Genomic DNA, 20,716 nt, shown 5'->3' with positions numbered 1-20,716 from the left:
GCAACCTGGCAGACCACAGGAAAAGAGAGGGGGGGGGCGAGAGCGCCCCCCCCTCCTTAACCGTACCAGACCACATGCCCTCAACATGGGGGGGTGCTTTTGAGTCACCCCCAAAGCACCTTGCCCCCATGTTGATGGGGACAAGGGCCTCATCCCCACAACCCTTGCCCAGTGGTTGTGGCGGTCTGCGGGCAGGGGCTTATCGGAATATGGAAGCCCCCTTTAACAAGGGGACCCCCAGATCCCAGCACCCCACCATGTGAATTGGTAACAGGTACATTGTACCCCTACCAATTCACAAAAAAAAAAAAAGTGTCAAAAATAGTAAAAATTACAGGAGACAGTTTGGGACAAGTCCTTTATTAAAAAATAAAATTGTCCCGCAATGTAAATCCATCTCATGCCGCCTGAAGAACCAAAAACAGAAAAAGCCCATCGGAGGCTCTTGCCGGGTGACGCTTCTCCTCGATGACAGCTGTTATATAGCTGAGGGCGGGGCCACTCTAACAAACGGATGACCCTTCCTTCCTCTGACGCCACATGACATCAGAGGAAGATGGGGTCACCCGTTCGCGTGACCGAGTGGTCCCGCCCTCAGCTATATAACACCTGTCATCAAGAAGAAGCATGCAGTGTGTGGGAGCCTCCCATGGAGGCGGAACTGTTGCATTTTTTTTTTCTTTTTGTCGACCATCGGATGGCGTGAGATGGATTTACATCGCAAGACATTTTATTTGCTTTTGACAATTTTCTGTCCAGTTCCTTCGATCTTTCAACTTAGGGATGTCGGGGGGGCAGGTACGGACAGGACCAACTTCGGAGCAAAGTGTGGCCGCTTTATTAGAATGGTAAGAAACTCGCTCTGTCTATGGACAGGTTTTTTAATATTTAGGATTTTGAGCGGAAAAGGAGCAATGTACTAGCAAATGCTGACTTCAGAGGTGAAAGATGTCTTTGCATAATAGTGAAAACAAGGGAGCTCCACAAGTCGAAGTGTGTTGTAATTCAGAATTGTAATTTGTGCAACAACGACTGTACATCAGTATGTAGTAGAGATATATTTTTCAACCAGTAGATGGCAGTGTTTATAAGTTTGTAGCTGAAGTTATGGCACGCTCTATGTCTTTTCTCTGAATAAAGTTCTTGTTTTCTATCTGCAGTTAAGCAGCAAAGCCCATGTGGGACTGTGTACTGTCTGTTCTGTAGGGCTACAGTGCCTTGAAAAAGTATTCACCCCCCCCCTCCCCCCTGGCTGGCTTTTCACCTATTTTGTTACATTACAGCCTTTAGTTAATTTTTTTTAAAATATGAATTATATGTGATGGATCACAACACAATAGTCTAAGTTGGTGAAGTAAAAATAGAAAAATATATAGATAAAATAAAAAAAATTCAGAAATAAGAAAGTGATAATTGCCATGTGCGTATGTATTCACCCCCTTTGTTATGAAGCCCATAAAAAGCTCTGGTGCAACCATTTGCCTTCAGAAGTCACATCATTTGTGAAATGATGTCCACCTGTGTACAATCTAAGTGTCAAATGATCTCTCATTACATATACACATCTTTTTGAAAGGCCCCAGAGGCTGCAACACCTAAGCAAGAGGCACCACTAACCAAACACTACCATGTGACCAAGGAACTCTCCAAACAAGTAAGGGACAATGTGGTTGAAAAGTACAAGTCAGGGTTGGGTTATAAAGAAATATCCAAAACTTTGATGATCCCTAGGAGCACCAACAAATCTATCATAACCAAATTTGAAAGAACATGGCACAACAGCAAACCTGCCAAGAGACAGCCGCACACCAAAACTCACAGACCGGGCAAGGAGGTCATTAATCAGAGAGGCAGCACAGAGACCTAAGGTAATTCTGGAGGAGCTGCAGAGTTCCACAGCAGAGACTGGAGTTTTAGTATATAGGACAACAATAAGCCGCACGCTCCATAGAGTTGGGCTTTATGGCAGAGTGGCCAGAAGAAAGATTACTTTCAGCAAAAAACAAAAAATGGCACGTTTTGAGTTTGAGAAAAGGCATGTGGGAGACTCCCAAAATGTATAGAGGAAGGTGCTCTGGTCTGATGAGACTAAAATTTAACATTTTTGGCCATCAAAGAAAACGCTATGTCTGGTGCAAACCCAACACATCACCCAAAGAACACCAGCAGTCGGGGCTGGGAAACTTGTCAGTGTTTAAGGAAAGATGGATGGTGCTAAATACATGGATATTATTGAGGGAAACCTGTACCAATCTGTGTGATTTGAGGCTAGGACAGAGGTTCACCTTCCAGCAGGACAATGACTCCAAACACACTGCTAAAGCAACACGTGAGTAGTTTAAGGCAGTGGTCATCAGCCTTGTCCTCGGGGCCCACTAAAAGGCCAAGTTTTATGTATTACCCTGGGGAGATGCAGACTACAATACTGCAATCACTGAGCAGCAAATTATATCACCTGTGATGTATTTCAGTTATCTTACAAACCTGGCCCGTTAGTAGGCCCTGAGGACAGGGTTGATGACCAGTGGTTTAAGGGGAAACATGTAAACATGTTGGAATTGCCTACTCAAAGCCCAGACCACAATCCAATGGAAAATCTGTGGTCAGACTTAAAGATTGCTGTTCACAAGCACAAACCATCCAACTTGAAGAAGCTGGAGTAGTTTTGCAAGGAGGATTGGGCAAAAATCCCAGTGGGAAGAGTGGCAAGCTCATAGAGACTTATCCAAAGCGACTTGTAGCTGTGATTGCCGCAAAAGGTGGCTCTACAGAGTATTGACTTTACGGGGGTGAATAGTTATGCACATTGACTGTTTGTTATTTTGTTCTATTAATGGTTTGCTTCACAATAAAAAAATAAAATCATCTTCTAAGCTGTGGGCATGTTCTGTAAATTAAATGATGCTCTCAAACAACCCATGTTAATTCCAGGTTGTGAGGCAACAAAACATGAAAAGTGCCAAGGGGGTGAACACTTCTGCAAGGCACTATATATACAGAATTTCTAACAAAGTAACCTAGAGGGGCCTACTGCTACATGTCAGTGACAAATTTCTATCAATAAAGGAAACCTTTGCTGTAAAATCAATGAGGCTGACATTGCAAACTTCTTCTGAAAATGCTGATTGCCAGCCTGTCATGCTGATTGACAGACTTTATTTCCTGAGGCACTGAGCCAAAGTATTAAGTAAATCAGAACGGCTTATTTTATATCGACTTTGAGGACTCTTTGTCATCCTCAAGCGACAGCTCTGAGCTCCTGAGCATCCAATCGCCAGACACCAGAGCGGTTGTGTGGGTGGAGGAAAATAGTCTCATGCTCCCACAGTACTTACTTGAAATATTGGGATTGATTTACTAAAAAAATGGAGTGCAAAAGCTGGTGCAGCCCTGTACAACAGCCAATCAGCTTCAGCTTGTTCAATTAAGCTTTGACGGGAAAAAAAAAAAAAATGGAAGCCTATCGGTTTCTATGCTGCACCATATTTTGCACTCTCCAGCTTTAGTATATCAATCCCATTGTGTATTTTCTGCACTCCCAGGAGCCAAGTAGACCACATGTATGTGAAGCTAGTGAACATGTAGTTTTGACATATGTGGGCAAAGCTCAGATTCAGAAGGGCTATTCTGAAATCTGAACCGCAAAGCAAGTCTGAACGTTAAAAATAATCCCACCAAAGAGGTTTTATTTTTCCTCCGCTACTTAAAGAACTCTAATAAACACAGTACATCTGTACTAATGAACTGAACAAAGTGATTTCATTGGGATTTCTCAAACATTAGCAGATAGGAAGTGCTCAGGAGTCATTAACACTTGAGAGCAGTCGGGTGGAAAGGTGTTGCCCATTTAGCACAGGTATGACAAACAGCAGCAAATTGGAGCCAGATGTCACCAAAGCCTCCGTCAACCTTCTGCATTATATGGGCAAGAACTGGCAAAACATTCACATTAATGACTCCTGTCTGGGAGAGAAGCTGCCGCCTGTTCCCAGCTACATCCAGCGGGTAATTCTGCTCAGGGCACGATATTCCTGAACTGATCTTATTACACTCAAAGGATGCAAGGAATTGTCAGTCTATTTCTCAGCTGGACACAACTGCACATCCAGCACGCTGATATCAGCTGAATAATGAAGCAGAAGAAGAATAATGCCAAGCACAAACAGTAAATGGCAGTTGGATGGATCACTTGTATCACTAAACGTGGAGAGTCAAGCAGTGGATGAGAGTGGGCAGACTTCCATGACATACAACTTTCATTTTAAAAACAACAGCAATCAATTGAGAAAATAAATCAGTTTGGCTGGATGACTATTTCCCTGCCAATGATTGGCTGTGTTATCTGCTGCTATCCAATTCCACAGATTTAACGTTTAGCAGCTGGCCTAGCATAAAAATGATGTATGATTGGCTGCGCTCATTTAAAGCCCAACTGAACTTCTCGTTTAAATCAGCTAAATGTATTGGAGCTGCAGCAAAAAAGGTGTAGGTGTGTGTGTGCGTGTGTGTGTGTGTGTGTTAGGGGGTTAAAAATAAAGAGGCTTAGCTGCTGTTTTACCACCCCCCCCAACCACCCACTAAAGTCTACAATACAGCTGCTCACATGCCACAGCCGCAATGCATGAATTATGCACAAAGCCTATCCCTCTATAGTGTGTATTTATCTCAATCCAAATCCAGAGCACTAATTGTCATTTCCGTCTGCATCCCTGTTCTTCTGCTATCTGACACCATGAGAAAAACAGGTGACAGGGGAGGGAGCTCCAGCACACAGCCTATGATTGACAGACTCAGCTCTGTTGCTGCATGCTGTGTGAAGTAGGGATGTGCCTCTTCCATCCAATCAGCTTCCAGAGCTTCTCTACACTGAGCCCCGCAGTATGTAATTTCAGCTCTACGCTGATGCTCTCTGACAGCCCAGACAAGCTTGATAAATTCTGCACTTCAAAATGATGTAAAAGAAGCGTAAAACTTATGTAGGAAGATTTGTTTAATCTCTGTGCATCGCCTAAGGTCAGTCATTTCAATGGGTATAAGGTTTTACAATCACTTTAAAAAAAGGAGAATATATAATCACACTGCAATTTGTGAGTTCAGCCTATGACACCCATGTATACAGAGACATTGAACTCCAGGGCTATGCGAACGGAGCCAAATCTCCATGTTTTTCAGGAATAGATAAAAAAAAAAAAAAAATTTGTAAAGGTGTGCAAGGTGCGCAACATTAATGTTTGTAGGTCCTAAAGGAGGGCACCACAAACACCAACATTATCTCTGCTAATCTACACAAAAACTCAGAAGGCAAATGAGGGGTTATATTATAATAATAAAAAAAAAAAAAAAAAAAAAAATAAACAACATGGTCTTTAATAGACTGTATAAAAAGAGATCTTATACAGTCTGCATATTTCTTAAAGCTTTTTTTTTTACATCATCAACTCACTTTTGGAACATAATCACATCCCAGGAGGATCGCCATTGCAACTAGTGACTCTCGGTTCAACCCCAGCTTATCCTTAATGGCAGATGCTTCATAACAATCCACATGAGGGTCCTGCAATAAGACAAGAAGAATTAGATTGTACTTGGAAAAAAAGGAAAGATCTTTTTACACCAGCCATGCAGGTAATGGAAGGAGCTGGGGGAGGGGGATGTGGCAATCACGCAGCACTGCCATCTTAAAAACACATCTACATACACACAGTGCCTTGAAAAAGTATTCATACCCCTTGAAATTTTCTACATTTTGTCATTTTACAACCAAAAACTTAAATGTATTTTACTGGCATTTTATGTGATAGGCCAACACAAAGTGGCAGATATTTATGTGTAAAAAAAAAAAAAAAAAAAAATATTATCTGAAAAGTGTGGTGTGCATTTGTATTCAGCCTCCTTTACTCTGATACACCTAACTAAAACCTGGTGGAACCAATGCCTTTCAGAAGTCACCTAATTAGTAAATACAGTCCACCTGTGTATAATTTAAGCTCAGTATAAATACAGCTGTTCTGTGAAGTCCTCAGAGGTTTTTTTTTTAGAGAACCTTAGTGAACAGCATCATGAAGGCCAAGGAATACACCAGACAGGTCAGGGATAAAGTTGTGGAGAAGTTTAAAGCAGGGCTAGGTTGTAAAAAAAAATCTCAAGCTTTAAACATCTCACAGAGCACTGTTCAATCCATCATCTGAAAATGGAAAGTGTATAGTACAACGGCAAACCTACAAAGACATGGCCGTCCACCTAAACGGACAGGCTGGGCAAGGAGAGCATTAAATCAGAGAAGCAGCCAAGAGGCTCATGGTAACTCCTGGAGGAGCTGCAGAGATCCACAGCTCAGGTGGGAGAATCTGTCTACAGGACAACTATTAGAGCCCTTTCACACTGCGCTGCCTAGGGTGTCATCGGTAAAGCGGTGCTATTTTTAGCGGCACTTTACTGACGTTTTAGCTGTGCTATTCGGCCACTAGCAGGCGGTATCGTCTCCCGCTAGTGCCCCGAAAAGGGGTTAAAACCACCCGCAAAATGCCACCGTAGCGGCGTTTGCCGGCGGTATAGCAACGCTGTCTCATTGATTTCAATGGGGAGGATGCTGGGACTGTGACATCACAATGGGCGGGGACATCATCCGGTGATGTCCCTATATAAGTCGGCACACGCCACGTGTCCTGTCATAGTGACTGGAGACAGCGACGAGGCAACATCTCCAGAAGAGAAGAACAGAAGAAGAGAAGAGAACAGAAGACGGCGGCAGCGGCGACAGAAGACCGGGCCACCGCTTGTAAAAGAGCTAGAAGAAGGCGTGGTGGCCCGGCAAGAAGAACCGAAGAGGGGGGACAAGACCCACGAAGTCGGAAGAAGAGGGCGGCGGCGAAGAAGAAAGCCGGGCTCCTCCGCTAGTAAAAGAGCTAGCAGAAGATAGCGGAGGAGTTCGGCGAGAAGACCCCCGAAGACGGAAGACGACCCCCGGAGCTGTGCAATAAACTATTTTAACCCCTGTGTGTTGTATTTTTTTTTTTTATTTTTTTTTTCACAGGTGAATGGGTAGGGGTACATTATACCCCATACTCATTCACATAGGGTGGGGGGCCGGGATCCGCGGGCCCCCTTATTAAAGGAGGCTCACGGATTCCGATAAGCCCCCCGTCCGCAGACCCCGACAACCAACGGCCAGGGTTGTCGGAAATAGGCCCTTGTCCTCATCAACATGGGGACAAGGTGCTTTGGGGTGGGGGGGCCACGCGGCCCCCCATCCCCAAGGCACCCCACCATGTTGAGGGCCCGTGGCCTGGTACAGCTCAGGAGGGGGCGCTCACTCGTCCCCACCCCCTTTCCTTGCCGGCCGGGTAGCGTGTTCGGATAAGGGTCTGGTATGTATCTGTTTTTTCAGCGTAGGGGATTCCCCTTAAAATCCATACCAGACCTAAGGGCCTGGTATGCTCTCAGAGGGGGAACCCACGCCAATTTTTTTATTTATAAATTTGGCGTGGAGTTCCCTTTTGAGAGCTGATAATTCTGTGAGAGTCGCCTCCATATAGACGGAGATCCGACTTGGAGGCGACCTCCATTGAAATCAATGGGTACCAGTCGCCTATAAGTAGTACAGGAACTTCCAACTTCAGTAGTGTGCATTAAGACGGCTCTCATTCACTTACATTGATTTTTACATGTAGCGCGACTAGCGGCGACCTGAAGTCGGATCTGTGTCGCCCCTGTGTGAACCGGCTCTTAGGAGCAGTTGGGCATTTTTTTTCAACTGCTCCTGAACCCTCCTCTATGTTATATTATCAGTACATGTACACAGGGACATTTATAGTTGTTTTTCTATGCAGTTGAGTTTAGAGGCTTTTTTTGGAATCCCAAAAAAATGCACTCAGAAGCTGTGTTTAGAGGCATTTAGAGCGGCTACTCCCGTTTAGATGCGTTTTAGTCTAGAAGTGTTTTTAAAAAGGGAAACATTTTATTTATTACTTTTAAACCTGGAAAATGCTAAAATCACACCAAAAATTCAATTATCACTGCCTGCAAGCTTGATATACCATGTGATATTCCCCTAATCAGCCAAATATGCTGTACAATATACGACTTGCATTACTTGACGCTGAAGTCATGCATTCCGTTTATGCTCTTGGTTCGGCTTACTGCTGACCTTATTCCCGTCTGATGCCCTGGTACCCCACTGCCCGCTAGCTGCTGATCTTGCCGACCACGTTTCTGTCTCCCGTTTGGCTCCTTATTACCGCCAACTGCCTGTGCCGGCTTCCCCTCAACCCAGCTCTAGTGGACAGTGTGCTCCTGTCTCCAGACTGCTGTGAACCCCGGCAAGCCACCTATCCTGAACCTGCAAGCCCAATGGAGTGCCCCTTTAATGTCGGCTGATCTACTCGGCATCATAGAGTCTACAACTCCTGCCACAAGCTCCGATATCAACATCCACAAGCACTCGTGTCCCTCCTGTCTCTTGGCATCATCTGTTCCACTCTCAGTGGGGCCTGGGCTGGGGATACAAGAGAGGCCAATCTAGTAATTTCAGTCTCCTACCAGGTATGTGACAGCTCTGCTGATCCCCACTGAGCAGGAGGGTGACAGGTTCATCTTCGCTCACTGTGCAGAGTGGAGACAGGCACAATCTTCTCTATGGGGAAATCAAGTGAAAACGGATCGCCAGTCCGTTTTTTATCTGATCCACCAGAAGGATGGAAAACAGGACCACCATTCATCTGGATTTTTCAGGCAGGATCGGATCGGAAAACGGTGGATGTCAGCGGACACGTCGCCACTTATATCCACGGCTCCATATGGAAGAGTGCAAGGCCTAAATCGGACAGCGTGTGTGGAAGGGGTCTTATGCATCATTCACAAAACATAGTTCCTATGTTCAGCAGTAGACTAGAAAGAACAAATCTAGTATAGTTTTTTTGGTTATATTGTATATAGCAAAGTGGAGTTACCCTTTAAAGGTGTAAACGAGAGGTGTCATTTTTTAATTTTATTAAATTTTTTGATTTGGTGAATGAGAAGGCACGGGCAGTAAAAATAGAAATGCAAGGAGGAGCACGAGATTGTCAGACAACGGGATTAAAAGGACGCTACCTGCACTGCCAATTAAAGCCAAGAGGCAATTGTTCTAGATGGTCAAGTGCAGCACCCATGGACAGATCATCAATTGATCTGACAACAAATGGGCAGATTATTCATCGGTCATCTTGTATTTATAGATAACCTAACCTAGCTAGTTCTTGCACAATCCAAATTCTACTGAATCTGTGTTTGTGTTATGGAAATAACATTTCATATTACACTGGCAGAGACAAGAAAGAGAAGGATGCGGTGCAATATTAATAATTCATAAGATAACAATTGTGCCATTATATCTCAGATCTGTACATAGCAGCATTGCCATCTACAGAGGGATAAGTGTAATGTTTTTGTGTGATTTATGATGTCTTCCTGCTCATCAGTTGCTCCACATTTCTTTACATTTATATTTTTTAAAATGATAAATGAACAAAAAAAAAAAAAAAATCAAACCCAAAAAAACCCCAAACAAACATATGCCCTGTACACACAGTCAGATTTTACGACGGAAAATGTTTCGATGGGAGCTTGTTGTCGGAAATTCTGACCGTGTGTAGGCTCCATCAGACATTTTCCATTGGAATTTCTGACACAAAATTTGAGATCTGGATGTGAAATGTGAAATATGTAGTCGGAAATTCCGAGCGTGTGTACACAATTCCGCACAAAGTTTCACGAATGCTCGGAATCAAGCAGAAGGCTATTAAACGTAATTTTTCTCGGCTCATCGTACGTGTTGTACATCACTGCGTTCTTGGAGTTCGGAATTTCTGACAAGATTTGTGTAACCGTGTGTATGCAAAACAAGTTTGAGCCAACATCCGTCAGAAATAAATCCAGGATTTTGATGTCGGAATGTCCAATCAATGTCCGCTCGTGTGTACGCGACATTAGAATGCTGCTACCCAGGGAGACTTCTGGTCAGGGGGTACATCTTCTGATTAACCACTTGCCTACTGGGCACTTAAACTGCCCAGACCAATATTGAGCTTTCGGTGCTCTCACACTTTGAATGACAATTTCACAGTCATGCAACACTGTACCCAAATTAATTTCTTGTCCTTTTTTTCCCACAAATAGAGCTTTCTTTTCGTGGTATTTGATCACCTCTGGGTTTTTTATTTTTTGTGCTATAAATGAAAAAAAGACCGCAAATTTTGAAAAAAAAAAACAAAAAACGCATTTTTCTTTGTTTCTGTGATAAAATTTAGCAAATTATTAATTTTTCTTCATAAATTTTGGCCACAATTTATACTGCTGCATATCTTTGGTAAAAATAACCCAAATTAGTGGATATTAATTTGGTCTTCGTGAAAGTTAGAGAGTCCACAATCAAGAACAAATATCCCCAAATGACCCCCTTTTTTTTTTTAAAGTAGACATTCCAAGGTATTTAGTAAAAGGCATGGTGAGTTTTTTGATGTTTTTTCCCCACAATTCTTTGCAAAATTAAGATTTTTTATTTTTTTCCCACAAAATTGTCATTGTAATAGGTTATTTCTCTCACGTGGCATGTGTATACCACAAATGACACCCCAAAATAAATTCTGCTACTCCTCCTGAGTATTACGATACCACATGTGTGGGACTTTTTCACAGCCTGGCCACTTAGAGAGGCCCAAAATGCAGGGAGCACCATCAGGTGTTCTAGGAGCATAAATTACACATCTAAATTGTTGACTACCCATTACACTTTTGAAGGCCCTGGAGCACCAGGACAATGACACGTGGCACCGATGACAGATGCCACTGATGACACGTGACACTGACAGGTGGCACTTAAGCCAAATGGCACTGATACGTGGCACTGGGGACAGATGGCACTGGGGACAAATGGCACTAACATGTGGCACTGGGGGCAGATGGCACTTTATTTTACGTCTTTCTTTTTTTACTTACGGCCGCTGCAGCCGTTCATCTCTCCCTCCTCATACGCTGTCTGTGTGAGGGGGGAGAGCGGCGCTGAGAGATGATCTACACGCTGTGACTCGCTGTGTCCGAGGGACATGGCCAGCACAGAACTTCCCCGATGCACGCTCTCAGGAGCGCGCAGAGGGGAAGTAAATAGGAGGATGTCCAGGGATGCCCTCTTGGCAGGAAATGTCCGTGCTGTAGCCGTCTTTCGGCTATAGCGTGGGCAGGAAGTGGTTAAAGTTGATTCATAAAAGTAGTTTAGACATGTAGGACATAAATTTCGGCCAGGACACTATCTGCATGGTGTTTGCTTGTACTTTCTATGCTCGTGAAGGCTTCCTCCCACATAACAAATACAGGTTAGTAGGTTGATTGACTCAGATCCAAATTGGCCCTAGAATGTGTATGTCTGCATGCGAGATAGGGATCTTAGATAGTAAGCTCCTTGACGGAGAAAGATGGGAATGCAGAGTATGTAAAGCTCTATTTAAAATTGTGAGTGCTGTATAAATATATATATATATATATATATATATATATATATATATATATATATATATATATTTTTTTTTGGGAGTCATTTGTAGCCACTTTAAGATTAGGCCTTTTCTGGCACTTTCTTTACATACAACAATCAGTATTTTTTGCTAGAAAATGTCTTAGAACCCCAAAACATTACATATATCTTTTTAAAGCAGAAACCCTAGAGAATAAATTGGTGGGCGTTGCAATCTTTTATGTTACACAGTATTTGCGCTGTTTTTTCAAAATGCATTTTTTTTTTGGAAAGAAGAGATTTTTTTTTATTTGAATGCAACAACACAATACATGACACAATTTTTTGATAAAGCATAAAAGATGATGCTACGCTGAGTAAATAGATACCAAACATGTCAAAACTTGCAATGGCGACACACGGCGTAAATTTTACTATCCATAGGCAACGCTTTAACAGCCATGACAGGATACCATTTTAGTTTTACACAGGAGGTCTAGTGCTAGAATGACTGCACGTGATCTGACATCCGTTGTGATACCTCACGTGTGGGAGGATTGTGGTTTGCATGCATGCGGGACCGACACATGTGTTTTGGGATTTTGCACGCAAGCACGTTAATTTTTTTTTTATTATTATTTAATTTTTACACCGTCGCTTTCATTTTTTATTTTATATCACTTTTATGGCTGTCAAGGCATGTAAACATCCATAGGCATGGGACAAGTACTCTTTATGGAACGATCTGGGGTCAGATGTTATGGTGTCATCTCCGCCTAAAGCTTTGGACCCATTTTGGATATCTTTGGTGTGCTGGATACTTTTGCTTAGGCTCCCAATCACGTGACCGCTGTGAGAGCCCATTTAAGGAGCCGACAGCAGCCACCTGAAAAATAGGTTAAAAAAACTGCCAGACATTACACAAAATGTGAAAAAAAAATTGTAAGAGTGGCACAAAACATTAGAAAGTACAGTGTGAACCAGCCTATCACACTGCTGCTGTAAAGCTTAGAGCGCCATCTAGTGTATTTAAATGAGAGCTTCAATTTATACCAAAAATGTTTGAGTGGAACTGCATACAGCTGTGTCTGTTTTGCTCTGAAGAAGGAAGTACAGTGCCTTGAAAAAAAAAGTATTCATACCTCATGAAATTTTTCACATTTTGTCACGTTACACTCAAAATCATTTATTTTATTTGGATTTTATGTGATAGACCAAAACAAAGTAGCACAGAATTGTGAATTGGAAGTAAAATGATAAATGGTTTTCCAAAAGTTTAACAAATAAATAAATATGTGAAAAGTATGGCGTGCATTTGTGGCATCCCTTTTCTCCGATACCCCCAACTAAAATGTATTGGAACCAATTGCCTTCAGAAGTCACCTAATTAGTAAATAGAGTCCACCTGTGTGTAATTTAATCTTAGTATAAATGCAGCTGTTCTGTGAAGCCCTCGGAGGTTTGTTGGGGAACCTTGGTGAACATACAGCTTGAAGAAGGCTGAGGAAAACACCAGACAGGTCAGGGATAAAAATGTTGAAAAGTTTAACCACTTCAGCCCCGGAAGGATTTAGCCACTTCCTGAACGGGCCATTTTTTGTGCGATGCTATATCCAAACAAAATTTACTTCCTTTTTTCCCCCACAAATAGAGCTTTTTGGTGGTATTTTATCACCTCTGCTGTTTTTATTTTTTATGCTATGAACAAAAAAAGAGCGACAATTTTGGAAAAAAAATAAAAATAAAAAAAATCTTCATTAGTTTAAGCCAATATGTAGTCTTCTACACATTTTTGGTTAAAATAAATAATAAAAAAAAATTTGCAATAAGTTTATATCGATTGGTTTGTGCAAAATTATGACACTATTATTTTACTAGTAATGGTGGTAATCATCGATTTTTAGTGGGACTGCGACATTGTGGCAGGCAGATTGGAAATTTTTTACATTTTTTTGGAACCAGTGACATTTATATAGCGATCAGAGCTAAAAATAGCCACCGATTACTGTATAAATGTCACTGGCATGGAAGGGGTTAACATTAGGGGGTGGCGATCAAGGAGTTAAGTGTGTCCTAGGGAGGTTTCTCTAACTGTGGGAGTGAGTGGACTGACAGGGAGTAGAGAGATCTATGTTCCTGATCACTAGGAACAGCAGATTGCTCACAATTTATTCATGATTTATATAGCAGATCGCTTCCCTGACACAGCAGGGATCTGTCTGTTTGCATTGACAGATCCCCGTTCTGGCTGTCTGAGGAACGATTGTGGGTCCCTGGCGGACATCGCGGCCACGCACATCAACTCCGGCGCCGTAGCCCCCTCTACCCCTTAAAGCGCCCGCTGTACACGTATGGCGATCCGAGCAGGGGAGCCAACCTGCCGCTGTATAACAACAAGCAAGCAGTTAAAGCGGGGTTAGGTTATTAAAAAAATATCCCAAGCTTTGAACATCTCACGGAGCACTGTTCAATTCATCATCTGAAAATGGAAAGAGTATAGCACAACTGCAAACCTACCAAGACCTGGCCGTCCCCCTAAACTGGCAGGCCGGGTAAGGAGAGCATTAAATCAGAGAAGCAGCCAAGAGGCCCATGGTAACTCTGGAGGAGCTGCAGAGATCCACAGCTCAGGTGGGAGAATCTGTCCACAGGACAACTATTAGTCGGTGGCTCCACAAATCTGGCTTTTATGGAAGAGAAGCCATTGTTGAAAGAAAGACAGAAGATGTCCCATTTGCAGTTTACGAAAAGCCATGTGAAGGATACAGCAAACATGTGGAAGAAGGTGCTCTGGTCAGATGAGACCAAAATTTAACATTTGGCCTAAAAGCAAAACGCTATGTGTGGCAGAAAACTCTATACATCACCCTGAACACACCACTGTGAAATATGGTGGTGGTAGCATCATGTTGTGGGGCTGCTTTTCTTCAGCAGGAACAGGGAAGCTGTCCAGAGTTGATGGAAAGATGGATGGAGCCAAATACAGGGCAATCTTAGAAGGAAACCTGTAAAGCCCCATATACACTATCAGTTTTTCCTTCAGATTTACCAAAAACATATAAATATGAGGTCAAACCTTTGGAGTTTCAATTTGTATGCAATCAGGCAGGCCCTTGCACTACATGGTGTTGGTAAACCTAAAGAAAAAACTCAGCAGAAAAACGGATAGTGTGTATGGGGCTTTAGAGGCTGCAAAAGACTTGAGACTGGGGTGGAGGTTCAACTTCCAGCAGGACACGACTCTAAACATACAGCCAGAGCTACAATGGAATGATTTAGATCAAAGTATATTCATGTGTAATGCCACGTACAAACGAGCGGAATTTCCGTCGGAAAAATCTTGCATGGTTTTGAGACAGAATTCCGCTCAAGCTTGGCTTGCATACACACGGTCACACAAAAGTTCGCTGAACTTTCGACCGTCAAGAACACGGTGAAGTACAACACTACAACGAGCTGAGAAAATGAAGTTCAATGCTTCCCAGCACATGTCGAATTGTTTCCGAGCATGCATAGGAATTTTGGGCGTCGGAATTAGTACAGATGATCGGAATTTCCGATCTGAACTTTTTCCGACCGAAAAATTGAGAACATGCTCTTAATCTTTTGCCGACTGGAATTCCGCCAGCAAAAGTCTGATGGAGCATACACACAGTCACATTTTCGGTCCAAAAGCTCTCATCTGACTTTTGCTGGCGGAATTTCCGCTCGTGTGTACGGGGCATTAGAATGGCCCATTTAAAGTCCAGACCTAAATCCAATTGAGAATCTGTGGCAAGACTTGAAAGTTACTGTTCATAGACACTCTCCATCCAATCTGACAGAGCTTGAGCTATTTGTAAAGAATGAGCAGAAATTTCACTCTAGATGTGCAAAGCTGGTAGAGACATCCCCAAAAAAACTTGCAGATGTAATTGCAGCAAAAGGAGGTTCTACAAAGTATTGACTCAGGGGGGCTGAATATAAATGCACGCCCTGCTTTTCAGATAATTATTTGTAAACAATTTTGAAAACCATTTATCATTTTCTTTCCACTTCACAATTATGTGCCACTTTGTGTTGGTCACATAAAGTCCCAATAAAATACATTTACATTTTTGGTTGTAACATGACAAAATTTGGAAAATTTCAAGGGGTATGAATACTTTTTCAAGGCACTGTATGTTCCCCAAAACACTTCAGCTGGTTTTTCAATGTTCATTTGTTTGAAGACTTTTGGGTCCCTGAGTTTATGTACAACACGGTTTCATTCATTGCTCTTGCGAGTATGTACGCTTTTATTCTTCATTAAAGTGGTGTTGATAATGCACCAAGCCTTTCAGCCGTTGTACTTTTTTTGTGCAGTTGCAAGATTCCCCGATCTCAGGAGGGCAGCATCGGCTCTATGTACTAGTCCAGTTTGGGCACCACTGGTGGCAATCAATCTGATCTCTACAGAATCCCCTAGTACTATAGTGTCAAGCTACTACCTTGATGTGCTGTGTCTGTGCCCACCTTGACAGCTACATTACCATAACTTAGGCCTGAACAAATCGCACCCAGAACTAGGAGTCAGCACTACGCCTATATGTATAGCTATGCAAGAGCTATTGTTTGGTAAAGCTGGTACTGTGAGAGAACGTAGCAGATAATGTGTGTGTAATGCTAGGTTTGCCTTTCTCACATGCCAGCCAGACAAAGCTCAGTCTGGCTCACACAATGGCAACGCTCAATACAGTCACATTAGCTGCTGCGTTCTCACGGGGTGCTGGCTTTTCAGCGCATGACTTGCTACCAGCAATAGTTCTCAATGACCTGGACACCAAAGTTGTATTAAGTCGCCATGGGGACCTGGCAACCAGGAATTGTCCAGCCCTGCCATAATTCACACATGGGAAGCAGAAAAAGAAGCATTTCCATAATGGCCCCTTTTATTAGGCACTCCAACATGTGGAGGTATCATGGTATCCGAATGTACAGAGACGGCAACTAAATGTTAGAAAGGAAAAAGAAAGCTCTCACCTGTTAATGAAGATTTAGTTATCTCTCCAACCAATCCAGCATAGTTCTAGCATACAATAAAAAAATTTTTTTTTTTTTTTAATTTTTATTGTAGTGGGTGCAAAGAAATCTGTAATGATGACCATCTACCTATCGATTTGTTCAGTAAGGCCTGATTCACACCTTTGCAGGCGGCATATTCCAGGTGCATTTTGCGTTTTTCAATACACGTTTTTGATCCATTGAAGTCTATTGAACTAAAAACACAAATAATCCCTGGCCCTTTCCATAAAATGCACAGATGTGAACTACATCCATGGGAAACCATATTAAATGGAATGTAATGTGTTTCTGCTAAACTGAAAACACACTAAAAAATACTGACAAGTTTCACCACATTGAGCTTAATCGTACAGGACTACTTCTAAGATTAAGTCCAATGTGGGTGAAACATGTCAGAGGGGCGTGACTGATGGGTGGCGATTTGAGCTGAAGCCCGTCTTTCATTTACTTTACATCAGAATTGAATACAGTGTGCAGTGATACTTGTATGCTAATGTTTCATGCCCCGAGGTGCCTTCTGCTTTTTTAGGGGAGTTCTGGCAAAAAGCGTAAAAATTGCCCAAAAATGTTATTCTAGCCAGCAAGTGGAAGAAGCCAGTTTTTTAGTTACACAAAGCCACAAGGTTTTCGTTGTGCTAGAGCTGGGCAATTTTCTATAAAAAAAAAAAAAAAAAAAAAAAAAAAAAAAAAGCCTCGATTCACAATTCAGATCCAGTTATTTTTTTTTTTTTTTGGTGGACACCACACCGGTCCTGAGGAGCTGCTGGCAGGAGTTTTTAGGCGAGGCCGCAGCTTCGGTATAGTCCGCGTCATCCGGCCTCACGGAATAGGCCGAAGCCACGGTCTCGCCTAAAAACTCCTGCCAGCAGCTCCTCAGGACCGCTAGTGTTGGGGAGCTGCAGGCAGGAGCTTTTAGGCAAGGCTGCTGCATCCGGCCTTGCGGACTAGGCCGAAGCCGTGGCCTCACCTAAAAACTCCTGCCCGCAACACCTCAGGAACAACAAAGAAAAAAGAAAAAAAGTTTAATATTTTGTTATGAATTTTGCAAACAGGTAATTTTTCTCCTTCACCGACAGACACTGATGAGGGGGCACGGATAGGGTGATCACTGATCAGGAGACACTGATTAGCAGCACTGATAGGTAGTACTGATTAGCAGTACTTATGGGCACTGTTGAGCACAGATTTGCAGCACTGGAAGGCATGGATTAGCAGCACTAGCTTACAATTAGGTGACCAATGTCCCTCAAACAGAAGCCGGTTACTGGCTTTATTCTTTTCTTCACAGTCCAGTAAGCGACTTCTGTTTACCGCCATGATTAGCTGTCATTGGCTGACGTGGTAAAGGGCCCGCTGTTATTGGCCCTTTATCCTGCTCTGTGATCAGCTGAGTCCAAAGAACTCAGTGATCACAAAGCGCGGCATGCGAGAAGAGGACGACGTACATGGACACCCTCCCAGCATTTGAGGTCCGCGCTGTAGCAGTCTTTCGGCTATAGCGACAACGTGAAGTGGTTATTTAACATAAACAAAAATAAACAGATACCTGTAAAAAACCTCCATATACAGAACCTAATACCTAGAGTCGATCTATTCTAGAGGAAGGCAAAAAAGGCGCAAGGCATCGTACAGGGACAAAATAAATAAATCGTTCCAGATTCCCAAAGACAATTTGATTTGCCCAGCTCTGATAAGTTCTAACATTTGTTAGGGTCATACTGTATGCTTCACAGTAATTGTAAATGAATCAAGGGAGTCATAACCAGACACATTCCATACCTTCACATTCATGGTGAAATTTCTATAAACTGTCTGCGCTCCGTAGAGGAATACATCTCCATCGTTGGTAATACATCCATCCACGTAGCCCTTGGCATCGAGATAAGCACACATTGCTTCAGCTTCCCCAGCTGCTTGAACCCAAGGGACACCCAGGCAGTCCAACATGCGGAGACACTACAGACAGACACAGTACAAGGCAGATTGATTACCATAGTGCTAGTCACTAAAATTCTTGAGTTAATAGAGCCCAAGTCAGCACTAGCAAATGACATATCATTAAATAACAAAGCTACATCTTTATTGAAGCAAATAAAGAAAACTGCTGCTCCTGAGCTTTAGGCAGACATAAAATACACACCAATTAATTTAATTGTCTTTTATTATATTTATGATTCAAAATGTATTTAAAAAAGGCAACTAGTGTAAGAAGCCGAATGCACTTAGATCTCAGTGTCTTGTATTCTCCTGCACAGTGTTATGGAGACTGGGAGAGGAAGAGGCACTACTAGGAGCCAGATATTCTACATGCACATGTGCCAACAGGGAACATGCAGACAGGAGAGGGCAGTGTGAGCAGATTGGTACACTGCTGCTGCTCCGCACACACTGTGGGCAGGGAGCTGTCCAGGTTACTACTTAATGTGGAACTTTAGTAGCAAAAAATTACTAACAGTAAGGCATTCATTGTAGAATAGTCTTCTACTTTTTACCTGCCTGCTAGAGAATTATGTTAGATTGTACACTGTGGTGCAATTGTGCATGTCAGTGTACAATCTCAGCATGGGGCAGGGATAACGTGTGTCCCGTGCGCATGCACAATAGTTATATTATCCTGGGACAGCCAGTCAGGATTGCTGAAGACACTGTAATCAAGAAGATTGGCGAAGATGTCAGGGCTGACAAGGGAGCTTGCCACATACGGTATATATTTTGGCTGTCCTTTTCCTTTTACCTGGAGTTTAACTTTAGGTGACCTTACTTAGTTAGGCTAGAGCACATGGTTTATTTCTGCTGTAAGCTTCGGGAACCTTTAAAAGTCATCACAGAATACAAAGTCTCCCTGTGGGGTTGAAGTAAATTAGATAAATAAGAGGACGATCATGGCACAAATCAGAAATAACAGTCTTAAAATATAATGGATGAATATGGACTACCCCATGTACATAAATTAGTGTGTGTCTATGTTTTATATATATATATATAAAAAATAAATGGGACACTCGCCTTGTTGATAAGCTGAATGGAAAAAAGTTAAACCAGCAACACAATAAGCTGTATGTTCAGGCTAAAAATATGGACTGGAAGGTCAAATGACAGGTAAACCCTTACTACATATTGTTCAGTGGTGTTCCCAGAAGCCAAATAAAGCCAGATGCAGATATTAAGAGGATTTAGGAAATGTGAGCACAACCGAAACTCAAAAAAATAATTGAATTATAAAAATGTACCAGTTGCACCCAGCATTGAAGTCTTATTGTTGGGTGGCATTAGTCTGTAAAATGCTCTCCGTCCAGGAGCAGAGCGTGTTGATGGAACAGCGCTACAGCTGCTACATTACTTTTCATAGAAATAAAACTACCATGACTTTTTTTTGGCATGAAAGTCTTATAGCTAAAGGGCTGTGAATATACTGTACATTCATTTATTTCACCAGAAAATGGATCACTAATGCTAACTTAACTTTCTCTTGTAGTTTTAAAGTGGTTGTAAAACCTCACCCCACAACTTTGTCCCATGTAAATCAGCATAAAAAACCCTAATGAACACTGCTTGTAGATATCTCCTTACTTGCTCAGTATTGTTGTAATCCTGTAGAATGAAGTCACTGAGCATGCCCAGATCTCCCCTGATTTAAGGCACACTCTCTATGTCTTATCTATCTGTTATCAGGACTTCCTACAGCACAACACTGAACTCTGCTAATCACTCAGAGCTTCCTCCTACACACCATGTGACCTCACATACAGTCTAAACGTGGCCATTACTGCAGTCTTATCGGCTGAAGCTGATAAGACTGACAAAGGGAAACATCAGACATTGGCACAAGTAAATACTATGAAATAAACAAGTAAGCTATGAACAGGGAAGCAGGGTTGCCATAGAAGCGTTGGATTGAGAAGGAGGCTTGGTTAACAGTTCAGGAAGTGCTCGATGTAAGGGCGGAAATACACTCCACTGTGGACTCAGAAAGCAATACTTAAGAAGGCGCTGCCTAACCCCTAGAAACAAGTTTTTTAAAGTTTCTTTAAACAGTAAGTAATATGCGATTTGGGCTGGATTACAGTGGCTATAGTCTGATAATTACTTATTATAATGGACTAAATGAAGAGAAGCATCAGAGTGGGAGAGTTTACTTCCTCTTTAAATAAAGTAGTTAATTGTTGAACCCATCCATTTTTTTTGTGT

The 20,716-nt window shown here is 42.4% G+C and overlaps 1 protein-coding gene across 2 annotated transcripts in view; it reads right to left on the bottom strand.

The window, feature by feature from the left end:
* The window catches only part of GEN1 (GEN1 Holliday junction 5' flap endonuclease), a 74,987-nt gene that overhangs the window by 40,634 nt on the left and 13,637 nt on the right, over positions 1-20,716 (bottom strand). For both annotated transcript variants that reach the window (XM_077488819.1, XM_077488818.1), the window contains exons 4-5: positions 18,308-18,484; positions 5,444-5,554 (exon numbers count right to left, since the gene is read on the bottom strand). In XM_077488819.1, the coding sequence (XP_077344945.1) occupies positions 5,444-5,554; positions 18,308-18,484 (288 nt within the window). The remainder of the gene's footprint in view (positions 1-5,443; positions 5,555-18,307; positions 18,485-20,716) is intronic.

This window comes from Lithobates pipiens, unplaced genomic scaffold (genome assembly GCF_037356315.1).
Source record: "Lithobates pipiens isolate NorthernLeopardFrog02 unplaced genomic scaffold, aLitPip1_a1.2 Scaffold_18, whole genome shotgun sequence".
NCBI lineage: Eukaryota > Metazoa > Chordata > Amphibia > Anura > Ranidae > Lithobates > Lithobates pipiens.
This window is presented reverse-complemented; position numbering and strand designations above follow the sequence as displayed.